This window comes from Tenrec ecaudatus, chromosome 10, assembly GCF_050624435.1.
Source record: "Tenrec ecaudatus isolate mTenEca1 chromosome 10, mTenEca1.hap1, whole genome shotgun sequence".
In the NCBI taxonomy this organism is placed as follows: domain Eukaryota; kingdom Metazoa; phylum Chordata; class Mammalia; order Afrosoricida; family Tenrecidae; genus Tenrec; species Tenrec ecaudatus.
Window position 1 is genome coordinate 122,174,075 of NC_134539.1, and position 22,052 is coordinate 122,196,126.

Genomic DNA, 22,052 nt, shown 5'->3' on the forward strand with positions numbered 1-22,052 from the left:
AGATAGTTGGAAGGAGGGCAAGCCACACCTACAGAGGTACATGAGAGTCCAATGTAAAGAAGGAAAAGTGGGGCAGGTGGAGAGGGAAGCAGGGTGGGGAGAAACTGAGTTGATAGCACGGGGGGAACAGGGCACTAACCCACCCAGGGGGAGAGTATTGGTGTGTCCCCACAGAATTGGAATATGCATACAGACCCCACCATGACACGCCAAACCAAGAGGGTAACAGAACGTGTGGAGGAATCCACAGGGATTGGACCATACGCCGGCCCCAACCAGAATTAGCTCAACCCCCACCATGGAAAGGAGTACCACAGAAAACAAAAATAGATCATCTGGTGTGGGAAAGTAACTGACCTACCACACCACACCCAGAAGGAAGCTGAAGCAAAGGAAGGAGGAAGAAGGAAGTGGAGCACACCTGGGCCCGCCAAGCTCAGAGGACGATAGCCCGGCTCAAAGGGCCCAATGTACAGAGAAGACCATATAGCCGGCCCCACAGCTAGATGCGACATCCTGCACTGACCCATGGCCCTACACGGGAAAGCACTTGAGACAGTGTGGGATGTGCAACTAAGCTGACCCCACCACACTGAGGCAAACACTGGGGTCGTGAAATGGAGCAGCGGAGGAAGCAGAGCAAGGAGGTCCAGAGGGAGTATAAAGTATGGACTTGGGGCCAGGATGTGACACCCCATCAGACTCGTCCGGAAAACACTCCTGAAGGTCAACAAACAGACCTTGAACTACTAACAGTCTTTTTTTTTTCCCGTCTTTTGTTTTTTTCTCTTCTACATTTTGTATGTCAGTGGCTTTCTGTTTGTTAGCGTGTCGGTGTTGCTGCCGTCGTCGCCATGTTCTTATGTGCCAGTTTGGTGCTGTCAAAGCCGTCCCCAATTTTATGCACACATTATATATCTGCAGGCCCACCGAGATATGATAGGCTGGACAATGTGAGAAGAAAATAATGGGACCAACAGTCCCGGAGGGACATGAGAGTGTGGGAGGTAGGGGAAGGGAGGTGGTCTTGGCCAACCCAGGGACAAGGGAACGAGTGGTTCAAAACCAGTGGCAGAGAGGGAATGGGAGGACTGGTAACTGAATGGGAGGCAAGGTAACTGAGAGGAATTACTGAAACCAGAATGAAGGCTGAGCATGGTAGTGGGACAGGAGGAAAGCGTAAGGAAATAGAGGAAAGGAGTAGGAGGCAAAGGGCATACAGAGAAGCCTAAATACAGACATGTACATATGTAAACATATTTATGATTATGGGGAAAATAGACCTATGTGCATATATTTATAAGTTTAGGAGTAGGGTAGCAGGTGGACATTGGGCCTCCTATATGCATTCCCTTAATACAAAAGCACCTTGCTCAGCTAAACGTCCATTCCATGATACCCACCTTCCCGACATGATCGCTGAAGACAGACGTGTGCATAAGCAAACGTGGTGAAGAAAGCTGATGATGCCCGGCTATCAAAAGCTATAGTGTCTGGGGTCTTAAAGGCTTGAAGGCAAACAAGTGGCCATCTAGCTCGGGAGCAACAAAGCCCAGAGAAGAAGCACACAAGCCTATGTGAACACGAGGTGTTGAAGGGATCAGGTAGCAGACACCAAAGGACAAAAACCATTGTTGTGTGATCACCTTCCCTACATAAACGCTGAAGACGAATGTGTACATATAAGTGTGGTGAAGAAGGGTGGTGGTGGCCCGGCTATCAAGAGTTATACCATCTTGGGTTTTAAAGGCTTGAAAGTAAACAAGTGGCCATCTAGCCCAGAAGCAACAAAGCCCACATGGAAGCAGCAAACCAACATGTGTGATCATGAAGGGCCGAGGGGACCAGATTTCAAGCATCAAAGGTGAGGGGGAATCATATCATCGTGAATGAGGGGAACACGTGATGGGGACCCGATGTTCATCTGGAGACAACTGAACATCCCTTGCAGAGGGGTAGTGGGGAGGAGATGAGTCACTCAGGGTTCAATGTAGCAATAAGGAAACTCACAACCGTCCTCTACTTTTTAAACGCTTCCTCCCCCCAACTATCATGGTCCCAATTCTACCTTGCAAACCAAACCTGGTTAGACCAGAGGATGCACAGAGGTACAGATGGGACTGACTGGAAACACAGAATCCAAGACAGATGAACCCCTCAGGACCAGTGGTGAAAGTGGCGATATGGAGAGGGAAGGCGGGGTAAAAAGGGGGAACTGATCACAAGGATCTACATATAACTGCCTCTCTGGGGGATGGGCAACAGAAAAGTGGGTGAAGGGAGACACCAGGCAGTGTAAGATAAAATAATAATTTATAAATTATTAAGGTTTCATGAAGGAGGGAGGAGTAGGGAGGAAGGGGGAGGGGAAAAAGGAAAATGAGCTGATTTCAGAAACTCGAGTGGAAAGCGAATTTTGAGAATGATGAGGGCAACGAATGTGTAAGTGTGCTTTACACAACTGATGTATGTATGGACTGTGATAAGAGTTGTATGAGCCCCAATAAAATGATTTTAAAAAAGAAAATAAGCCTTACATATTAAAAGCTTCAATAAGTTTCTATTTTAATTTTTTCCTGACAAGTACAATTACCACATTAATATATAAATATCTATAACTAAACTCTTGAAAGTCTTCAAATGTGCAAATTTAAAAATAGCTGTTGATTTCTAATAAGTAGCTTTGAAAGTACATTTTAAATAGATTAATTCTTCTAGAAGTTTCAAAGGTCAAATAAATCATTATGATTATTAGAACCTGCAAAGAATTAGGGAATAGGCATATTTTCCCTTTAGCAGAAACATTAAGTTTTTATCCAGAGCAAGCTGCAAAAGAACTTAAGAACACCAGAGAAATACCTGCTCTGTAAAAATTTCCTGTGTAAAGATGGTCTTCATCCTGCTCAAGGAGCTCGGCTTAATTACAATCTGAAACAACCAAAAGATGACAACAGCACTGAAAACACTGCGTACGGCACACAATTCTCTGGTAAGTTTACTATCTAAACGGCGGTGAAATGTAGCACCAATATTCAAATACTAGCTCCGATTTTTAAAGTGGCATCTCATACCCACTATGTTTGACCTCAGAAACAAAACCAATATTAAAAAATGTGTAGTAAATGCCATTACTGGAATTTCACATCGGTAGAAGCTAGACCTGGATAATTCAGTAAGTCTGAGTAGGATAGCTACCTTTGTTTATACGGAAAAATATATACACATATGTATGTAAATTCACACATACCTCATAATCAAAATTAATTATATTTCCGAAAATGACTGCAGTAGCAACTGTACAACACTGCCTGATATGACTGGACTATTGAATAATATGATGTCTGGATTATGTCCTAATAGTTTGAAAAAATAGTAATTATGACTATTTAGGAAAAATCATTTATCACATGATTGCATAAATCTCCACTTTTAAACAAACTAAGTATTATAATATAACTGATTTAACAGTAGGTTTTCATGTGGTGTAGTGGTTATTATACACTGATCTACAATCCACATGGTAAGCAGTTCAAAACCAGCAGCAGCTCCTCAGGAGAAAGACTGGGCTTTCTACTCCCGTAAACAGTAACAGTCTTGGAAACCCACAGGGGGTTGCTATGAGTCAGCATTGACTTAATGGCAGAACCACATAAATAATAGATAGCAACTGAAAAATGAATGTCAATTTCAACAGTGGGTAAAATGTCTTAAAATCAATAAAATACAGAATTTAAAGTATATTGATATATCTCTATGAAGATAAAGCCTTTCTGAGAAAATGCAAAAAAATAAATCCTATAGTAAACTGTTAGGCCAAAAGAAATAAAAGCCAACAAAAAGATTTTTAAACCACAACTTCATTAGTAACTTAATAAATAAGGCATTTTTCATCAACAAAATTTACAGACTAAAATAATGAATGAGTTTAAGAAAATACGTGTTTTTATTCACTGATAGTAACAACTTAAATGGTATCTTTCTGTAGTTTTTTTTGTAGCTTTGTTTTATATATATTTTTAACACTTTGACATAATCTTCCTAGCAGGTAATTTTGCAATGCTCATTAAGTACCTTAGTATAGCCATACTCCTTAAGTGTATCTAAAGGAGATAATCACACAAATGCATAAAAACCTACACGTGTGAGTGCCTGTGTGTGTGTACTTACATAAATGAGAATATCCTTCTAAGCATTATTCAGAATTTTCAATTACTTAAATGTCAAATAATGAAGGATCAGTTAGGAAGTTCACAATCAGTGATGATGGAATGGTGTGCAGACAAAAAGCCCACTGCTGTTGAGTCAATTCTGACTCATCGTGACTCTGTGAGATGGTAGGAACTGTGTCTACAGGAGTAGACAGCCTCGTCTTTCTTCCCTCGAGCAGCTAATGGATTCAAACTATAAACCATACCATTAGCAGCCCAACATTTAAACCACTGTACCACCAGGGATCCCTTGGAATAGTCTGTGGCCATTAGAAATTATAGTGTATTGGAATGTGTGCTGATAGGAGAATGGAGTTTTCCTCTAATTGAAATGCGTGGGCTCGTGCCTTTAAAGGAAGACACAGAATGCTAACAGTCGTACTCCTACTACCTATGAATGATGAAATCATAATGCATTTCCCTCTTCCTGTGTTTTCCAAATTTCTGCATTAACCATCTATTATTCTTTAAACAAATGTTTTCAAATACATATTTTTTAATAGTTCCTGATAAAACATAAAACGAGTAAACAACTAAAACTTCTTCAAGATGAAAACAATCTGGTTACTTAACAGCACAGTACAAGGGGGTACCCAAAAGCCACGGAACTGGCCCCCCTCCCACCCAAACTATTTAAATTTTTTACAAAACAGCCTTATCTCCTTCAAAGTCCTCTCCATTGAACTTAATGCACATCAGACGTGCAGTTCCTTTCAAACCCGGCTGTTTGGATGGCTGGCAGCACCTCCCTCGCTTTTTGCTTCCCCTCTTCTACATCAGCAAATCACTGTCTTCATGTTCCTCTTCACTTGGCAACAAGAAGCAGCTACATGGATGGAACTCAGGCGTGTAAGGTGTGTGGGGCAAGAGAGGCATGATGTCTCTTGCCCAAAACTGGCGCACTGTGATGGCTGCGTGAGCAGGGGCAGGGCCGTGCTAACAGCCAGTGCCCGTCTCCCACAAACCATGCCTTTGTTGTTGCACACTGTCACGCAATCTTCTCAGAACCTCTAAGTAGAAAGCTTTATTAACAGTCTGACCTAGGATGAACTCCAAATGCACTAGGAGACAACATTTTCATCTGTTCGGGACGTTGACAGACATCCAGAAGGTTTGTCATCAATCGACATTCCACGTTTTTTGAAACAAGAAAACCACTCATACACTTGAGCTTTTCCCATGGCGCTGTCCTTGTAAGCCGAGTTCAATAGCACAACAGTTTCTGTGCCATTTTCCCAAGCAGGAAGCAAAATTTCACAGCCACACGCTGCTCTCTTAAATCAGCCATCACAAAAAATGAGGTTTGAGCGAAACTGCTTTTCCAAAAAAAAATCCACTGTGACCAGAGAGAGCCTTCCCACTGGGTGCTCTAACTCAGACAGAGTGCCCCAATGCTCAGCTAGCAGGAAAATGCACACTACAAAAGCAACAAACCTCCACTCCAGCCAGCACATGCCCAGGTTTGGGGGTACCCCCTTGTACAATGCCCCGCTTAGAAGCACAATCTTTTAGAAAGGTAAGAGGAAAGTACCTTCATGCCCAAGGTGGAGCAGACCAAGTCAATGATAGCACTGAGCTGGGTGCTATGGAAGTACATAGCCACTAATAACAACATCTCCCCAAAAGAAGCAGAGACGCCGGAAGTGCTGTTGAAACAGAAAAGAAGGTATGCATTTCCAAGCAGACAATAAGAAAAGACTTCTTAACTGAAACAAACGAAGTCATTTTACCTCTCAAAATAAGCTTCTTCTTTTATCATCCAGCTCAGCCACACTACCATTAGCTGCTCCTGCTCGGGTGTACTGCAGAAAACAAACCAGGGACGGCAAAAGTCAGGTACGTCAGCAGGTGAACAAAAAGCCTCTGAAATTATTGTTTCGTAGGAAATGTCTTTTCATTCCCTATCTTGAAGCATCAAGGGAAAACAATGGCTTATGAAATTGTTCAAGTCATTAAATGTCATTGAGAACTGAAGTGGTTCTAGAGATAAAACGCGTGGATATTTGCTTTCTTTCATGACTCGAAACAATTAGACTCTCTCAACGTCTTAGTTACTACATTGGCAAACTGGAGAAAGTAAGCTTTCTCAGATTTCTAGGAAAAGCAAAGGCAATTTGGGATAAAAATGCTAGGTTAAAGGCTGTTCTTTTTTCACATAGAAACAAATTTCATGCTAAAGAGTCACAGACTTAAATCTTAACAGAAAACACAATTCTACTTTGAAATGAAAGCACAGTACCACTCACTGAAGTATGAAATTTAAGTTAAAAAATTTTGAGCAGAACCCAAAAAACTGAAGAGATATGAATGATTACTTAAGAATGATTACTGCAAAAAAGAAAAGCATGATTACTGCTCATTAAGGAAAGACGCTGTAACACCATTGGGTTCAAGAAGGAAAGGCACAAAATTGACGGTGATGACGATTGCACAATCCTTCTTGATGTCACTGAACTACGGAATTGGACAATATGTTCGTTAGAGCTCAGGAAAACCACTTGAAAAAGAGAAAGATACACAATTAAAGACTCACCAGATGCGAAAAATGGTTACAGAACAATACTAATAACAATGGTATTTTAAAGGGAATTACTAAGTTTCAGGTTTACAATGAAAAAGAGTTCTTAGAAATTAAAAATTAAATAGAATTATAAGACAGAATTGAGGAAGAGGGGAGGGAGGAAATAGAGCGAGGTACCTGACGAGTGTAGAAAACGCCAGCAGCATGCAAAAGGAGAGAGAGACAAAGCGAACCCCAGCTGGCGTAGCAGGAGGGCGGCTCGTCATCAGCTGCAGTAACTGCTCAGCTTCTTCCTCGGTTGGTCTAAAAAGGAATACGTTATTAGGCTTTCCTCTGCTTAGTGGGGAGAGAGACAAAGTGAATTTCCAACAATTTAGTTTTTCAAGTACACGTTTTCAGCATTATCAGGATACCTCCACATTTACATAATCTTTAACACCTTAAATTGTCAAAAGAAAAACTACTGAAATGTCACTTTCAGAGTGTTTGCTCAGACAGAAGGCGGGGAAGCCTCACTTTGCACAGTAGTGTGGGCTGAAGAAAGAGTGTTGCAGGCTGAAGTCAGGCAGGGTGGGCTTAATAGTCCATAGGAAATGTGGAGTATCCCTGTCCTTTCAAAACTTGATCAGGCATTGAACACTCTGTCAGCTGTAATGCGCAGGGAAATTTTAAACACGGTAACACTACAATTTACTTGGAGTACTCTCAAAACATTACACACTAAAGTGGTTTGTTTCATTGTAAAGAGTTTATCGAGCAGTTGAACAATCGGCTTCCTTCCCGTCATAGTTTAGGAGAGGAGCCTCTTCTGCAGGCAGGGGCATCCCCACGCCGTCTGGATCCGCGTCCAGCATCGCATCCTTTGCACTTTCCACACTGTGAAACATGTGAAGATCGGTACCAGCATCGCTTCACCTTTCTCACCACTATCCCGTTCTTCATTCATGCCAGCAGGTTCACCTTCACTAACTTCCTCCACCTACCTAGATGCTCCCAAATGGTGGCAGGGTAAACAAGCCCATGGACAATTACTTCTTGTTTACATTCGATTCAAACAACACTCCCAGTTTTTCTTTATTCATTTTTGTCACCTTTATGGGCCAATTATCTCAATTAGCCATTTACAAATTTCAGGTGGGTTCACCACTGAGCGACAAATAAGCAACACAATCACATGCTTTGCTGTGTGCACGAGCTGAACAGCAGACGCAGGGAGCACGCATTGACAGACTGAAAGGAGTGATGTGGGAGCGTGGATGGATGAAGGCCAGGGCTGTGAAGGCGGGACCCAACAGCAGGTGGACTGCTACAGGTGCAGCTGGGTTAAAACTTACCTCCCTGGTATTTCATTTTCCTTATGACCCATTTAAATTTGTTCTAGTTTTTAATATTTTCTACTTTCTTTCAATTGAGGGTTATATGTTTTACTTTGTTATTATTGCTAGTTTTTTTGTTGGTAGTGGTTTTTTAATGTTTTCCTGTATATGACATTCAGGATAGGTAAATCTACAGAGATAGTAACTGGATTAATGGTTCCCTAGGGGGAGGAGAAGGGAGGCTGAGAGAAACTGGAAACAATGTATTAATAACGAGGGCAAGATTGAAGAAAATGTGCTGAAAGTGATTGTGGTGATGAGTGTAAACTCTTCCTGATGTGCCTGACCTTTGTGCTCACAGCAGTTTAAAAGTCATTTACTTCAACTAGTTCCATAGGCGAAGTATGCTAGCAAAGTTCCTTCATACAAGTTTCTCAAACTCAGGTGGAAACACTGGTTTCTTTACACTGTGACTAAAAACGGATAAGCTGCTCCAGTCCCTCCCAAGTTTATGTAATTCTATTTACAAATCAGACCAAAAGCCATGGATTTGCCTCAGCTCGGAAAGCTCTGCCTTAGGACTTCATTCTGGACATGGGCCGGCCTCTGTCAAACAGAAGAACTTGCCTCTGAATAAACGGACTCTGGTTCACTATCTCGGGATTAGAAATAAGAAAATAAAGTGACAAAAAGATAGAATATCAAATTATTGAATACTTGAGTCCAGCGATCCCCATCAAAGCACAGTACAGACGTAAGAGGGCACTGGCTTTCACAACATGCTCTTCTTTCAGGCCCGAATACACAGACACATTGGGCTCCATCTCCACATCAGCTTCTTCCACAATGCGGGTACTTCTTACTGTGGGGAGAATGCCCATCAATTCCAGAAGAAGCTGCCTTCTCATTTGCCAAAGGACAGAACTGCTGTTCTCCCTTTTTCTCTGTAAGAAAAATAGGCCACAAAAGGAAGAAAGTATGCAGTACGTACTAAGTGAAAACGAAGTTCAAGCAAAGCTCCCTAGGTACTTGAAATGGACCCGTTTGAGGAGGATGGCGTTAGTGGCTAATTTCATCGTAATCAATGAAACCAATCCAAAGGCCAACTCCTCTGGTTTATGTGACCACTACTGCATCCATCCTAATTTTAACTGGTTATAAGAGGAACACTGATTTAATGACAATTTGAACTGCAGGATATTTAAAAAATATTACTTTCAATTACATAACGGTAAATATGATATAATAGAAAATGCTCAGATTTTAGAGATAGACAACCTCGGCTCTAAACCCCAGCTGTGCTATTACATACTTTCAAATATATTACTTACCCTCTCAGAACTCCAATTCCCTTAACCACAAAAGAAAAAAACAGACATTATAGTACTAATATTTAATTCACAGAGTTGTGATTCCAAGTTTACAAGTCTGTTGTTCCTACAGTTTTTCCGGTACGGACAATGTCCATCATTTCTTTCTCGGCAAGGCCTGACACTGTCTGGCCTACAGTGAAGCACTCAATATTTACGAAAGAGATGAATTAATGAACAAAGACAGATATTACACAGAAAAGCATTCCTAAATCCTGTCAATTCTGATTCACAGCCACCCTATAGGACAGAGATGAACTCTCTTTAGGGTTTCAAAGCCATAGCTCTCTATGGGAGCGGAGAGTCTTATCTATCGATTGTGAAGCAGCTGCTAGGTTTGAATCCAACAACCTCTCCTTAGCAGCCCGACACTAACCCACTTGCTCCTGCAAAATGATACAGCGCTATGCAAGTATTAGTTAATGATGATTTCTAGAGGATATCTAAGTAAACGTTTATCCTGTTCTTCATATTGAGTTCAAAGAAGAAAAGATTTCTGGAGTGCTTAAAACAAACACTTAATACATAGAAGAAACAATAAAGGTAGCTTCCTGCAAGAAAAGCAAACCTTAACACCGGTTTTCAACAGGCTAGAAAGAAAGCAGATTTTGGATTCAGAAAAGGGATCATAGTAGATGGTCCTAAATAGAGTGAGAGAAAAATATGGAATGAAACTCCGAAGTCATAAAAGATATCAGGTTTACCGGTTGGAGAGAGGCTGGTGGAATCCCTGTGGCTCTGACCTTCAGTTTCCCTTCAATTCTGGAACTGACCTCATGTGCCACCCCCTCAATTTTCAGCCAAGCACTAAGCCAGTCCATAAAGGGAGCAATAACACTAGTGAGGTATGAACGCCTTAAGATAATCAACCATTTGAGATTAAAACGACAGCATTTACCCAAGGGCGAAATTCCAAGGGGTAGAAAAGAGACAGGAGTAGAAGCAGGAAAAGCAAGGAGAAAGTGGGATGCGGAATGCTACACTGAGGGGACCGCAATGAATGAGACGGAACAAAGCCATATGCCTTACTGAATGTTATTCAGAGTTACTGTGAATGTTTTTTGAAAAAATAAACTACCTTGCAAATTAAAAACTGGCAAAATATGAAAGTTACTGAATATATTAATAATTTCTTTAGATGATCTAATATAGCACTTGTAAAGTTTGTCCCATGGACACTAGGGCCTCCCCAGATATTTTCAAGGAAACTAGTAGATAAAAAATAACAGAAATGAGGAAAAAAAAACAGAGGATCTGATGCAGAGGGCTTAAGTGGAGAGCAAATGCTTTGAGAGTGATTAGGGCAAAGGATGTACGGATGTGCTTTATACAATTGATGTATGTATATGTGTGGATTGTGATGAGTTGTATGAGCCCCTAATAAAATGTAAAAAAAAAAAAATAACAGAAATGTGAATGAAGGGAGACAACAGACAGTGTTAAGACATAAAATAACAACAATACTATATAAATTGATCAAGGATTCAGGAGGTGGCAAGGCAGGGGAGGTAGGGGGAAAAGAGGAGCTGATAGCAAGGACTGAAGTAGAAAGAAAATGTTTTGAAAATGTTGATGGCAACATATGTACAAGTGTGCTTAATACAATTGAATGATGGATTGTCATAAGATTTGTAAGAGTCCCCCAATAAAATAATTTTTTTAATTTCCACACTATTACAGACATCACTTAAGTTTTCATTCACATTCTCACAACTGTACTTTTGTAGACATTAAAGAAATTTATCTCTCAATAATCTTTTGTTTCAGAAATGTTACTTTTTATTAAAATGTGAGGCGCTTTGATAAACCCCTCAGAACCAATATTGAGAGTAGCCATACAAGGAGGATAAGAAGGTCGGGGGAGAGGGGGGGAGCCAATCACAATGATCTATCTATAACCCCCTCCCAGGGGATGGACAACAGAAAAGTGGGTGAAGGGAAACATCAGTCCGTGTAAGACACGAAAAAATAATAACTTATAAATTATCAAGGGTTCAGGAGGGTGGGGGAAGGGGGAAAAATTAGAAACGGATACCAAGGACTCAAGTAGAAAGAAAATGTTTTGAGAATGATGATGGCAACAAATGTACAAATGTACCTGACACGATGGATGTATGGATTGTGATAAGAGTTGTACAAGCCCCCATTAAAATGATTTTTTTAAAAAGTTTTAAAATCATTAAAATGTGAGCTTTGTGGAAAAGTAAAATTAAAAGATAATGGAAACTTTTAGACACCCTCTAATTTATGTTAGATTCATATTTAATGGGTTTATAATTGCTATTCTTAAATATTTCAAAATTTTCATTTTAATATCTAATATAATAATGATTAATAAACAAAGGCCACAAAAACAAAAGTTCTTTGGTACGCTGAGTGACTTAGTAGGTAAAGAATTCGTGCAGGCATGAAGTTTGAGAACCACAGGTCTAATACCGTCATCCTGAAAGTTCTTCTTCCTCTTAAAGTGCCCCTTAGCCTAGACAACTGCTCAAATACAAATCCATCGCTCACCTGCTGCCCATTCCGGATAAAAGTTCCAAACCATGTGCGCACTTTGGCATTTGTTCCAAGAAGCAAGCCACTAACGAAACACACCAAGTCACTCACTCCATCTTCACCCCCTTCGTTTTTAGTATGATCCAATGTCAAAGCCACTCCAAGGCCAGGTAAATGGCATTCTTCCACCTAACATGCAAACAAGAAAAAGAAACTGAGTGAATTCCTAAGTCCAAAATGCCTGAGAATCTAAGGCAGCTGAAGTTTACAGTACAGTATTTCACAAAACATAAAAATCCAGAGAAGAAATTAACACAATCCAGTACAGGCACACCCAGCGTCATGAGCAAGCACCGTTCTGAAGGGTGTCTCTAATGTGAATCGGTCGGTAAGTGGAACAGGTGCACACTCTTCTTACTTTAGTGCCAGAAAAGCTTCTGAGTCTTTCCAGTGATCTAAGCGCCCCCAGTGCTGCAAGTGAAGGTGCCTGTGACCGAGAACGTGCTGCCAGTCAGGGGTGGCTCAGCCCCTCAGGCAAAGGGGAAAGTACACAGATACTGCCTGTGGATCACTGCATTCCCAACCCTTTCCAGACTCTCCAGCCTTGTCTGTAAAAAGTTACTCATCTTAATCCAGTAGCATTACTCTCTTACCACCATGCCTCGAACTTTAAGAGCCTGAGAGGGATTCATTCTGCATAAGAAGCGTAGGGCGTCTGTCCTCCGCCTTCCTCCGTGGCTCTCTTCATCTTGTCGCTCTCCATTCTTTATAAGGCCTCTACAAACTGAACATTGAGGAACCCCTATTACTTCAAGCTCTGTACACTAGAAATGAGTCATTCCTTAGAAAAATGAAAAAAAGTCTCAAATTGGGGTGCCGATTGCACAACCCTTCTTACTATAGCTGAACTAGTGACTGTACAGTTTGTGAATTATATGCCAATAAACATACTAATTAAAACCTATGATTTTAGCTTTGAGAATCATTTATGTAAATCACACACGATAGAATATCAGCGAACTTGACAAAATATCATTAAAAACTGGTCAAAAGCAAAGCACAGACTCATTGCTATCTATTTGATTTCAACTCACAGTGACCTGTTTCTGAAGTGTACATTTTTTGCAACTGTAAATTTTTAAAGGAAAAGACAACCTCATCTTTCTCCTGCAGAGCAAGTGGTCGGTTTGAACTGCCGCCCCGAGAAGAGCAGCACAATGCTTAACCCGCTGTGCCACCAGTGCTCCACTCCCCAATACAAAACCAAGCCGACAGCCATCGAGTCGATTCTGACACAGAGCGACTCTATGTTGGGTTTCCTATAAAACCTCATCTTCTCTCCTGCAAAGCAGCTGGCGGTTTTCAATCACTGACCGTTCAGTCAGCACTCCAATGCTATCTGACCGTGCCAACAGACATCTAAAGTGCACATGGACCGATGCAGTAGGTCAATACTTATAGTCTCCAAAAATCAGAAAGAGTAGAAAAGGAAAAAAAGAAATAAAAGGTGAACTTTTTCAAACTGAATGCGATCTGCAAGTCCAAGGATCTAAAGAATTCAGTCTCAAACAAGTTAAATACGAAGAAAATCAGACCATCGCATCATAATCAAATTTCCACAAACCAGTGACAGAAAATCTCAAAAGCAGTCAGTGTGGAAAAAAAAAAAGCAGCAGTCGGGGTGGAAGGGAGAAAGAGAAACAAGGTTTAAAACTCACTCACATCATAGAGTAACATCTTTAAACAGCTCAAAGCCAAGGTCAAATTAAAAATGGAAAAGTTAAAAGCAGGAAACAGTAAATGCTAGTGAGAATTCGCTGGGAGGAAATGTCCACTGCAGCGTATTTACAATGGCCAAAAGGTAAAAGCAACCTGAATGCCTACCAATGGATACAGTAGTACACGAGAGGATACCCCCAAAAAAACAGAATTTCTTTTTTTTTTCCCGGAATTTTTTACAAAACAACCTTATCACCTTCAAATTACTCTCCATTGCACTTAATTCATTTGTCAAATCTGTAATTTCATTTTTGCAAACATTTTTCAAACTCATCTGTTTGGATGTCTGACAGCACCTCCCTTTTCTTCTTCACCCCTTCTATGTCCTCAAATCACTGTCCTTTCATGTCCTTCTGCATTCGTGAGAACAAAAAGCAGCCGCACAAAGCGAGATCACGTGAGTAAAGTGCCTGGGGCAAGAGAGGCATGCGGTTTTTTGCCAAAAACCGCCTCGCTGAGATGGCTGCATGAGTAGTGCATTGCCATGGTGGCCACAATCAGGCCTTTTGGTTGCACACTTTTATGCAATCGTTTCAGAACCTCTAAATAGAAAGCTTGATTAACAGTCTGACCTGGTGGAATGAACTCCAAATGCACTACAGTCGACAATTTCATCCGTCTGGGAAGTAGCCGGATGTCCAAAACGAGGTTTGTCATCAACAACATTTCACCATTTTTGAAACAAGAAAAGCACTCTCGCACACTTGAGTTTTCCCATAGCACTGTCCTTCTAAGCTGTGTTCAAATATCACAACAGTTTCTGCAGCATTCTACCCCCCCCCAACCCCGAACAGGAAACAAAATTTCACAGCTGCATGCTGTTCTCTTAAACCAACCATCACAGAAAACTAGGTTTGTGCAAAACTGCTTTAACAAAAATATTCGCTGTGACCAGAGAAAACCTTCCCAGGCAATGCCACTGGGCGTACTAACTCAAAGTGAGGTGCTCAATCCTCACCTAGCGGGAAAAATGCATACTACAAAAGCTCCACTCTGCCCAGCGCAATTCTGGGTTCTTTTGGGTACCCCTCAAACATACCAAGCTGATCTCTTCCATATCGCATTTTAAAGTTCTACTTACCTTCATTGAAACTATCAGGTACATTGGCTACCAAGAGACACAAAAACCAGGCTCCATTTCTAACATGTAGCAAGGCTTCAGCTACATCAACTATAGGAAGTAAGGAAGGAAGCTCTGTAAGAAAACGACGTAAAAAAAGAAAAAGAAAACAAAGTCAATGTTACTAGTAAGGAAATGTATTTCATTAAACATCCTTTGGCATTTCACATTTATCATCCTAAATCTTTTTTTTTTGGTTAGTCTGAAGCTGAGCTGTCCAGTAAGATAACCATGGGTAACTGCTAGCAATTCAAATATAATTTAAATAAAATGTAAAATAGTTCAGTTCCTCAGTTACACTATCCATATTTCAAGTACTCCACAGCCACATGTGGCTCGGGACTACTGCTCTGAACAGTGCAATAAAGAGCATTTTCATCATTGCAAACTGATCTAAATGAGGAATTTTCATGAAAATTTTTGCATGATTTTTTTAAATCTGAAAAATAAGAATAAGTGGAAATAAGAATATTATTATCAACACTAATCCCATTTGGCAAAGTTAATATTTGCAGTAAGTTTAATCTCCCCATGAATTGTTTTAATTTTGATTTTTAATAGAACTTAAATTATATTCTAGTCACCCATTCGCCCTTTGCTTTTGTAATCTAATAAATTGAGCACTTTCCAAATAATCCAATTTCTTCAAAAACACCATTTCAATGGCTGTATGTCATACAATGGAAACGATGTAATTTCCATCAATATCCACAGCTGTCAAATCGACTCAGACACATAGTGACCCACAAGAAGAGCAGATCTGCAGCATGGGGTTTCCAAGGAGGTCGACTGCTCTATCTTTCTCCCAAGGAGTGCCTCATGGGTTTGAACCACTAACCTCTCAGTGAACAATTTAGCACATTAATCATTGCACTGAGTTCCATATTTACTCCCTTGCTGTCCTCTGATTAATCTTTTTTTGGTATCATTTTTATTTTAAATTTTTTTAAATCATTTTATTGGGGGCTCGTACAACTCTTATCACAATCCATACATACATTCGTTGTCTCAAGAACATTTGTACATATGTTGCCATCTTCATTTTCAAAGCATTTTCTTTCTAGAGACCTTGGTATCAGTTCCTCATATTTTTCCCCTCCTTCCCCTTTATTTAAGCATTTTTTTAATAAATCTTTTTATTGGGGCTCATACAACTCTTGTCACCATCCATACATACATCAATTGAGTAAAGCACCCTTATACATTTGTTGCCTTAAGGTACATTTTTATTAATCACCCCTATAACATAATAGTCCAGATTAAGAACTTTTACATGTCATTTAGGAAGAAATTACATCTGGAATTCATGAGAGCTCAGTACTGTACCTGCTTGTAAAATGCAAAGAACATCTGCAGCTTCCTCCAAATAGACTGGACTCTCAAAGAGCTCAGAAGACTTTAAAAAAAATTCCCCATTGGATTCAGATACCTGAAAGAAAAGAAAAAGGAAAATAATGAACTTACTAATTTCACCTTACTTTTAATTAAATCCCTTAATTTTAAAACATGATGTACTTAACTCACAGACCATGTTTCTTTTCATGTTATTCATACGTAACCATTAAACTGTAACAGAAGATGCACTAATTGATCAACTTAACCTAAATTGACCCACAGTTAGCAGTCACATAATTATTTAGACATGGCAGTACTAATCTCCAGAAGTGATTTCTACTAAATATTAGGGAGCATCTGGAATTAAAGATTAAGTCAAACAAATCAACTAGGAATGCTACTTACATCAACTGGAACTCCAAGAAAGTTCCTCCCCACCAAAACTACAGTAAATTTAAAGCAGCATGTGAAATATAAATTCAAATACAATTGCAAATGAAATGTATAAACAAACAAAAAAAGATCATCCAAAGAACCTCCTTTTTTGAAAATGTCTTAATAGTGGCTTCCTCACCACAAAAGGAAAAACTGGAACGGAACATTCACAGGAAGAAAGCTCACTGCTATTATTTGTTAAGTGGTGAAAATGCAACAGTATGGAAGCAAACAGAAGGAAGTAATTGTTAATACGTGGAAGTTTTACAAGATTTATCGTGTATTTTTCAAAACTCAAAATGACTTAAATTTTCACTGAAAACATTTTTTCCCACAATTTATAAAAACTGAAATCTATTAGAAATTAACTAATCCCAAACTTCTAGTTGTAAATAAAGAATGACTCAGAGATTCCAAGAGCCTTGGGGTAACATAGCAGTTACACATTAGGCTGCTCACCCAAAAGTCAGCAGTTCTAAGTCACCAGCCATTCTGTGAGAGAAAGCTGAGGTTTTCTACTCCAATAAAAATGAAGGTCTCTAAGTGGAGAGCAAATGCCTTGAGAATGAATGGGGCAGGGAATGTATGGATGTGCTTTATACAATTGATGTATGTATATGTATGGATGGTGATAAGAGTTGTATGAGTCCCTAATAAAATGTAAAAAAAGAAAAGAGGAGAAAAAAATGATTAGGGCAAAGACTGTACAGATGTGTTTTATACAATTGATGTATGTACATGTATGAACTGTGATAAGAATTGTATGGGCCCCTAATAAATTGTTAAAATTAAAAAAAAATAAAATAAAATCAATGACAACATTAAAAAAATTTTAAAAAAATTTTTAATGAAGGTCTCCGGAACCCACAGGGGCAGCTCTATCCTGTCAAATAAGGTCAGTATGAATTGGAATCAATTCGATGGCAATGAATTTGGGGTTGTTTTTTTTTGTTTTCTGAACCTCCAGGCCTAATCTCAGATAAGTTATCTTTCTATGAAGATCCAGTTTATTTATGTGATAGACCCTTGAAATTAACAAATTTAACATTCAGAGTTTCAATTAACCATAATTACCCAAAGGTCTACAACTTAATAAGTAACTTTGCTGAGAAGAAAAGTAGAAGCTCCTTTGTGAGTGTACCGGAGCAATTTCAATGACAAATGAGTGAAGTTAGCTAATCTTCCTTCACTGACCTCACTCAACTATGAAACTCTCTACCTAATTGCATGTGACCTACAGCGTTCTCTGGGTCTAACGGAATCCCACATTTCCGTTACACTCTCTACATTTTATGAGCGAGATTATATCTTATACAGGTATGATCAAACTATAGTGCATACAAGTTTTGAAATATTGTTTTAGGTTTTTTGTTTTAAGCTTTCTTTTTTAAAATATATTGTTTTTTTAAAAGAAATATACAGCTTTAAATATCAAGAAAACGTGTAGGTCCCAGAGAGTGGATCTTTGCAAATGTTTTTCAGAAAACTCATTTGTAATAAATTATCTAATTTGATATTCTATATAGACAAATAGCTTCTCAAAATCCCTATAATAAAATAAATAAATAAACAAACAAGCAAATGAATGAAGTCCCTATAATGAACATAAACAAGAAAAGCCAATAACTAGAGAAAGCAAGCTTTTAAATGCAGGCATGTAATATCTTTTCAGTCTCTTGACAGTGTGATAGGTAGGTGTATTGAGCCAACTTGGCCAATTGGAACACGTGGGATTAATAAGGTCACAGTTTGATTGAGGGCAAAGAGATAAATGGCTTGGCAAGCCCCGCCTCTCTCTCTTTCTTGCTCGCTGGTGATTGAACCAGCTTGTGACTGCTAGTTCTCTGCCTCAACTTCTGAGCTACACCATCTGTTGGACTGCCAATCCAGGGATCATGTTGCTAGAGCTTGGGACAGTCGGATCTTGTGGCCTTGCTCTTGGTGACCTACCTGCTGTTTGCTGCCTGCATTGCCCTACAGAAGACTCAGCTGTCTGCTTCCTTGACCTTGAAGGACATCTAATATGTTAACTGTTCCACAGAAGTGAGTTGGACAGAGCCCTCGTTCTTTAGTGCAGTATATGTGCGTATGTGCGTGTGTGTGTGTGTCCTGGTTTTGTTTCTCTAGAGAACCCTGTCTAACACAGACAGGAAAACACTGACATATCAAACAGACGAGGATGCAACCTGCCTGTCTTCTTGCCATCTATTCAGTAATTACACATATTATGACCCATGATTAAAAGAAATGCACCTTGTTCATAATTGCCAACAATTCACTAAGCACAAGACGTAACCGACGAGGTGAGTCACTGTGTTCAAACTCTAATGTCAATCCATGCTGGAGCTGTGAGACCAGAATGCTCTCACCACCACCTCCTCCAAGTTTATGCCTAGTAAAATACGAAAAAATTATATGTTAAACAAATGAGAGCCCTAGTATGAAAATCCGTGTAAAAATTACCTTTTATTGAAATGTTACAAAAGAAAATATGAATTCTAAATGTTCTCTATTACTCTGGAACATGTTTTAGTTTACCTTGGTATTCACAGCCTCCATAAAGCCTCCATCACGACTGACAGCTAATATCCACTGTCATTATCACAGGGGCCATTCTACCCTGTCCTAGGGTCTCTATGAGTCAGCATCGACTTGACAGTGCGTGTGTCCGCTTAACAAGTCTCTCCAGTAAATCATTCAATTCCAGGAGACATTATCCTGTCCTTTTCATATTGCATCTGGTCTAATCAAATATGTCCAAATACAAATAGTATGCATGCCAAATTGCCACTTTATGAGCTTCAAACCACCCCAGAATTTTAGTTCTCCAAAATTTAGATTCTCAATCTTCTCTTTTTCCATAGAAGTGCAGCCAATAAAAGGCCCTAAGCGCTCTGAAAAATATTGGACTCATGATTCTTTGGTAAACGCATGAACATCCCAATGATTACGTTACATAACTTTACCTAAGCTGCTGCTCCTTGCTGGCGTCCTGTTCTAAGGCATGGAAGTCCACAGACAGCAACGCAACAATGGAGTTGACAGCTTCTACTCCAGACAGAAGACGAAGGATAAGCTTCTTGTCCTGAGCCCAGCTTTGGCTCTGGTCAGCCGGAGCGCAGAGTGCCATCCGCACCAAGCAGGGCAGTAGGAGTCTTAATTCTGGATCACTTAGAGATGCCAGACGGACAACATCCACCTTCTGCATAGCCTCAAAAGCAAAGGGACTGACAAACTGGAGGCTTGTACACTCAGTCATGATGACTGTGGATCCTAATGGTAAAACACAAACAAAAGACAAGGTATTAACCCCAAGGACGAATGTCCCTCTTTTTCTAGATCCTGAGAAATGAAGTCCTTTATAAGCTCCCTAAATTGGCACTGCTCCTGGCACACAGCTAATGACAAGGATTGTCTGTCTCCCTCTTTCTATGGCAAAGTGGAAGATACAAGATTAAGAAACGGGTTCAAGGTATATTACTAGCTAAGTGGCCAAATCCAAGGCTGAATTCTCAACTACTAAATCCCACTCCCAAGTCTTTCTTCACTATGCTAGTCAATACGGTGGTATGTTAACACTTGATTATCTTATAAGACATGGATCGTTATTTTAAGAAATCATGCCTTTTGTCTACTTGGGATGCCCAGGGGGTTAAAAAAAGCATGTAAAGTTCTCTCCAGTTAAGAATGCCCATCTCCTTCGTTTCCCAGGCCTGGCCAACGTGATATTTCAAAATGTTCATAGGAAAATTCAACTATCTTTCAATTCCATTTTTCCACGAACTTCTTGAAAGCCCCTCAAACGTACACAATTTGTGGGCTTCTCTCTCCCGCTCTCTGTAGGAGGAGGTACACATCACGGCCGGCGTTATAAAGAGTAACAAATTGAAGATCGGAGGCCCCAACACGATCGTGTGCCCTCTGCTACTGAGGCGGGGAGTTTTTGCTTGTTTAATCGTTAAGTGTAATTGCAATTCGTTGTAAACTTGGAGAGAACGGCAAGTTCCACTTGGGCACTTCTGGCTTCAGTGCTCAAGAGAAAGGAAAAAAGGGAGGGACGAGGGGAAGGGGAAAAAGTGAGCCAGTAGCCTACACGCTCCCCTCTCAGAGCGGCGAACGAGACTCCTAAGCAGAGATGTGCTTTTGCTCGTAGTAAACGGGCGCGAGATTTCAGCAGCGGAGCAGCCGGCAGACCTCGGGCACCACGAAGTCAGTCCCGAGAGCGGCGAAGTCACCCGGGTGGCAGGCGTCGGCTGGAGAACGCGCCGAGACCTGAGAAGCGGACGCTTCCTACCTTAAGATCTACCCGCGCCGCCACCACCCCCCCCTCCGAGCCCCCGCCCCACCTCCCCGTCCCAGAGGCGGGTCGCGGCCGAAATCCAGAGCGCCGTCCGAGGTTGGGCCTAGGCGATCCTCCGGATCCGCAATTCTAGTTGCACCTCGAGTAGACCGAGGCACCAGGAAGCCAGACGCAGGGAAAACCGGGTCGGTGGTGCGGTGGGGACAGGACGGGGACACTGCACGGGGCCACGGGAGGGAAGTGCTTCAGAAAGCGCCCAGCACCTTCATTCATCCACGGCATCTGACTCCCGCCGGCCACCGTACTGGATTAAGAGCGGGGCGGGCAAAGCGAGGCAGCCTGGAGACGTCACCGCGAGCCCCGCGCCGCGCGTGCGCGGCCCCGCCCCTTCCGCCCCTTGGCCCCGCCCCGCCGAGCCTGGAGCCCGCGCCCGAGGGAGTGCCGCTCCGGCCACTTTTCGGAAGCCTAACCGCCCTATCGCTTCAGTAATTATTAACAGTTTAATCACAGGATTATTGTGGCGTCCAAATGGTAGAATGACCGTAAAAAATATGTTCAAATTGTTCCGGAATCTTCTAGTGGAACTCTCTCTGCCGATGCCTCCCTTCACTACCGATCCAGAATCCCATGAGTCAGTAGATATTTTAAAAACAATCTAATCCCGCACCTGCTCCTGCCGCCCCCGACCTCACACCCAACGTCAGAAGCGAATGTCTCCCTTTCAGGGTTTTCACTTTAAAGCCCATGGATTCCGAGAGGTGTATGGGTGACGTTTCAGGAATTCTCGACTCCGTACAAACTGTGTGTGTGAACCTTCTAACAGAGTCCAAAACTCCTAGCAAATTACCAAAAGGAGTCTAATGGCAAAATTAAGTAATTCATGACTAAGAACCACCAGTATCCAGGTTATAACCGGGAGAGAACTATGAGGTTTTCTATGTCCGTAAGAAGTTACAGTCTCGGAAGCCCATAAAAATTATACTCTTGTCCTACAAAGTCGCCTTGAGTCGAAATCGATCAGCTGTGTCAATGAATGCAACCATCAGCCAGTTTGTTTACGGCGACTGGCTTATTTCTGTATACTGGAAGCTAAGTGACCAGAATGTAAAATAGCAGCAGGATCGGTTTCAGTGGAGCTCGCAGGCCAGAAACTTAACCCTTGTGTTATG

General features: G+C 41.0%; 1 protein-coding gene across 2 annotated transcripts in view; it reads right to left on the reverse strand.

Moving 5' to 3' along the window:
• The window catches only part of INTS2 (integrator complex subunit 2), a 50,587-nt gene extending 29,415 nt beyond the window's left edge, over positions 1-21,172 (reverse strand). For both annotated transcript variants that reach the window (XM_075561491.1, XM_075561492.1), the window contains exons 1-12: positions 20,930-21,172; positions 19,550-19,856; positions 18,837-18,975; positions 16,140-16,242; positions 14,775-14,888; positions 12,568-12,698; positions 11,930-12,103; positions 8,763-8,989; positions 6,907-7,032; positions 5,939-6,010; positions 5,740-5,854; positions 2,860-2,928 (exon numbers count right to left, since the gene is read on the reverse strand). In XM_075561491.1, the coding sequence (XP_075417606.1) occupies positions 2,860-2,928; positions 5,740-5,854; positions 5,939-6,010; positions 6,907-7,032; positions 8,763-8,989; positions 11,930-12,103; positions 12,568-12,698; positions 14,775-14,888; positions 16,140-16,242; positions 18,837-18,975; positions 19,550-19,842 (1,563 nt within the window). In that variant the 5' untranslated portion in view covers positions 19,843-19,856; positions 20,930-21,172. The remainder of the gene's footprint in view (positions 1-2,859; positions 2,929-5,739; positions 5,855-5,938; positions 6,011-6,906; positions 7,033-8,762; positions 8,990-11,929; positions 12,104-12,567; positions 12,699-14,774; positions 14,889-16,139; positions 16,243-18,836; positions 18,976-19,549; positions 19,857-20,929) is intronic.
• Between the last annotated feature and the right edge of the window lie 880 nt (positions 21,173-22,052).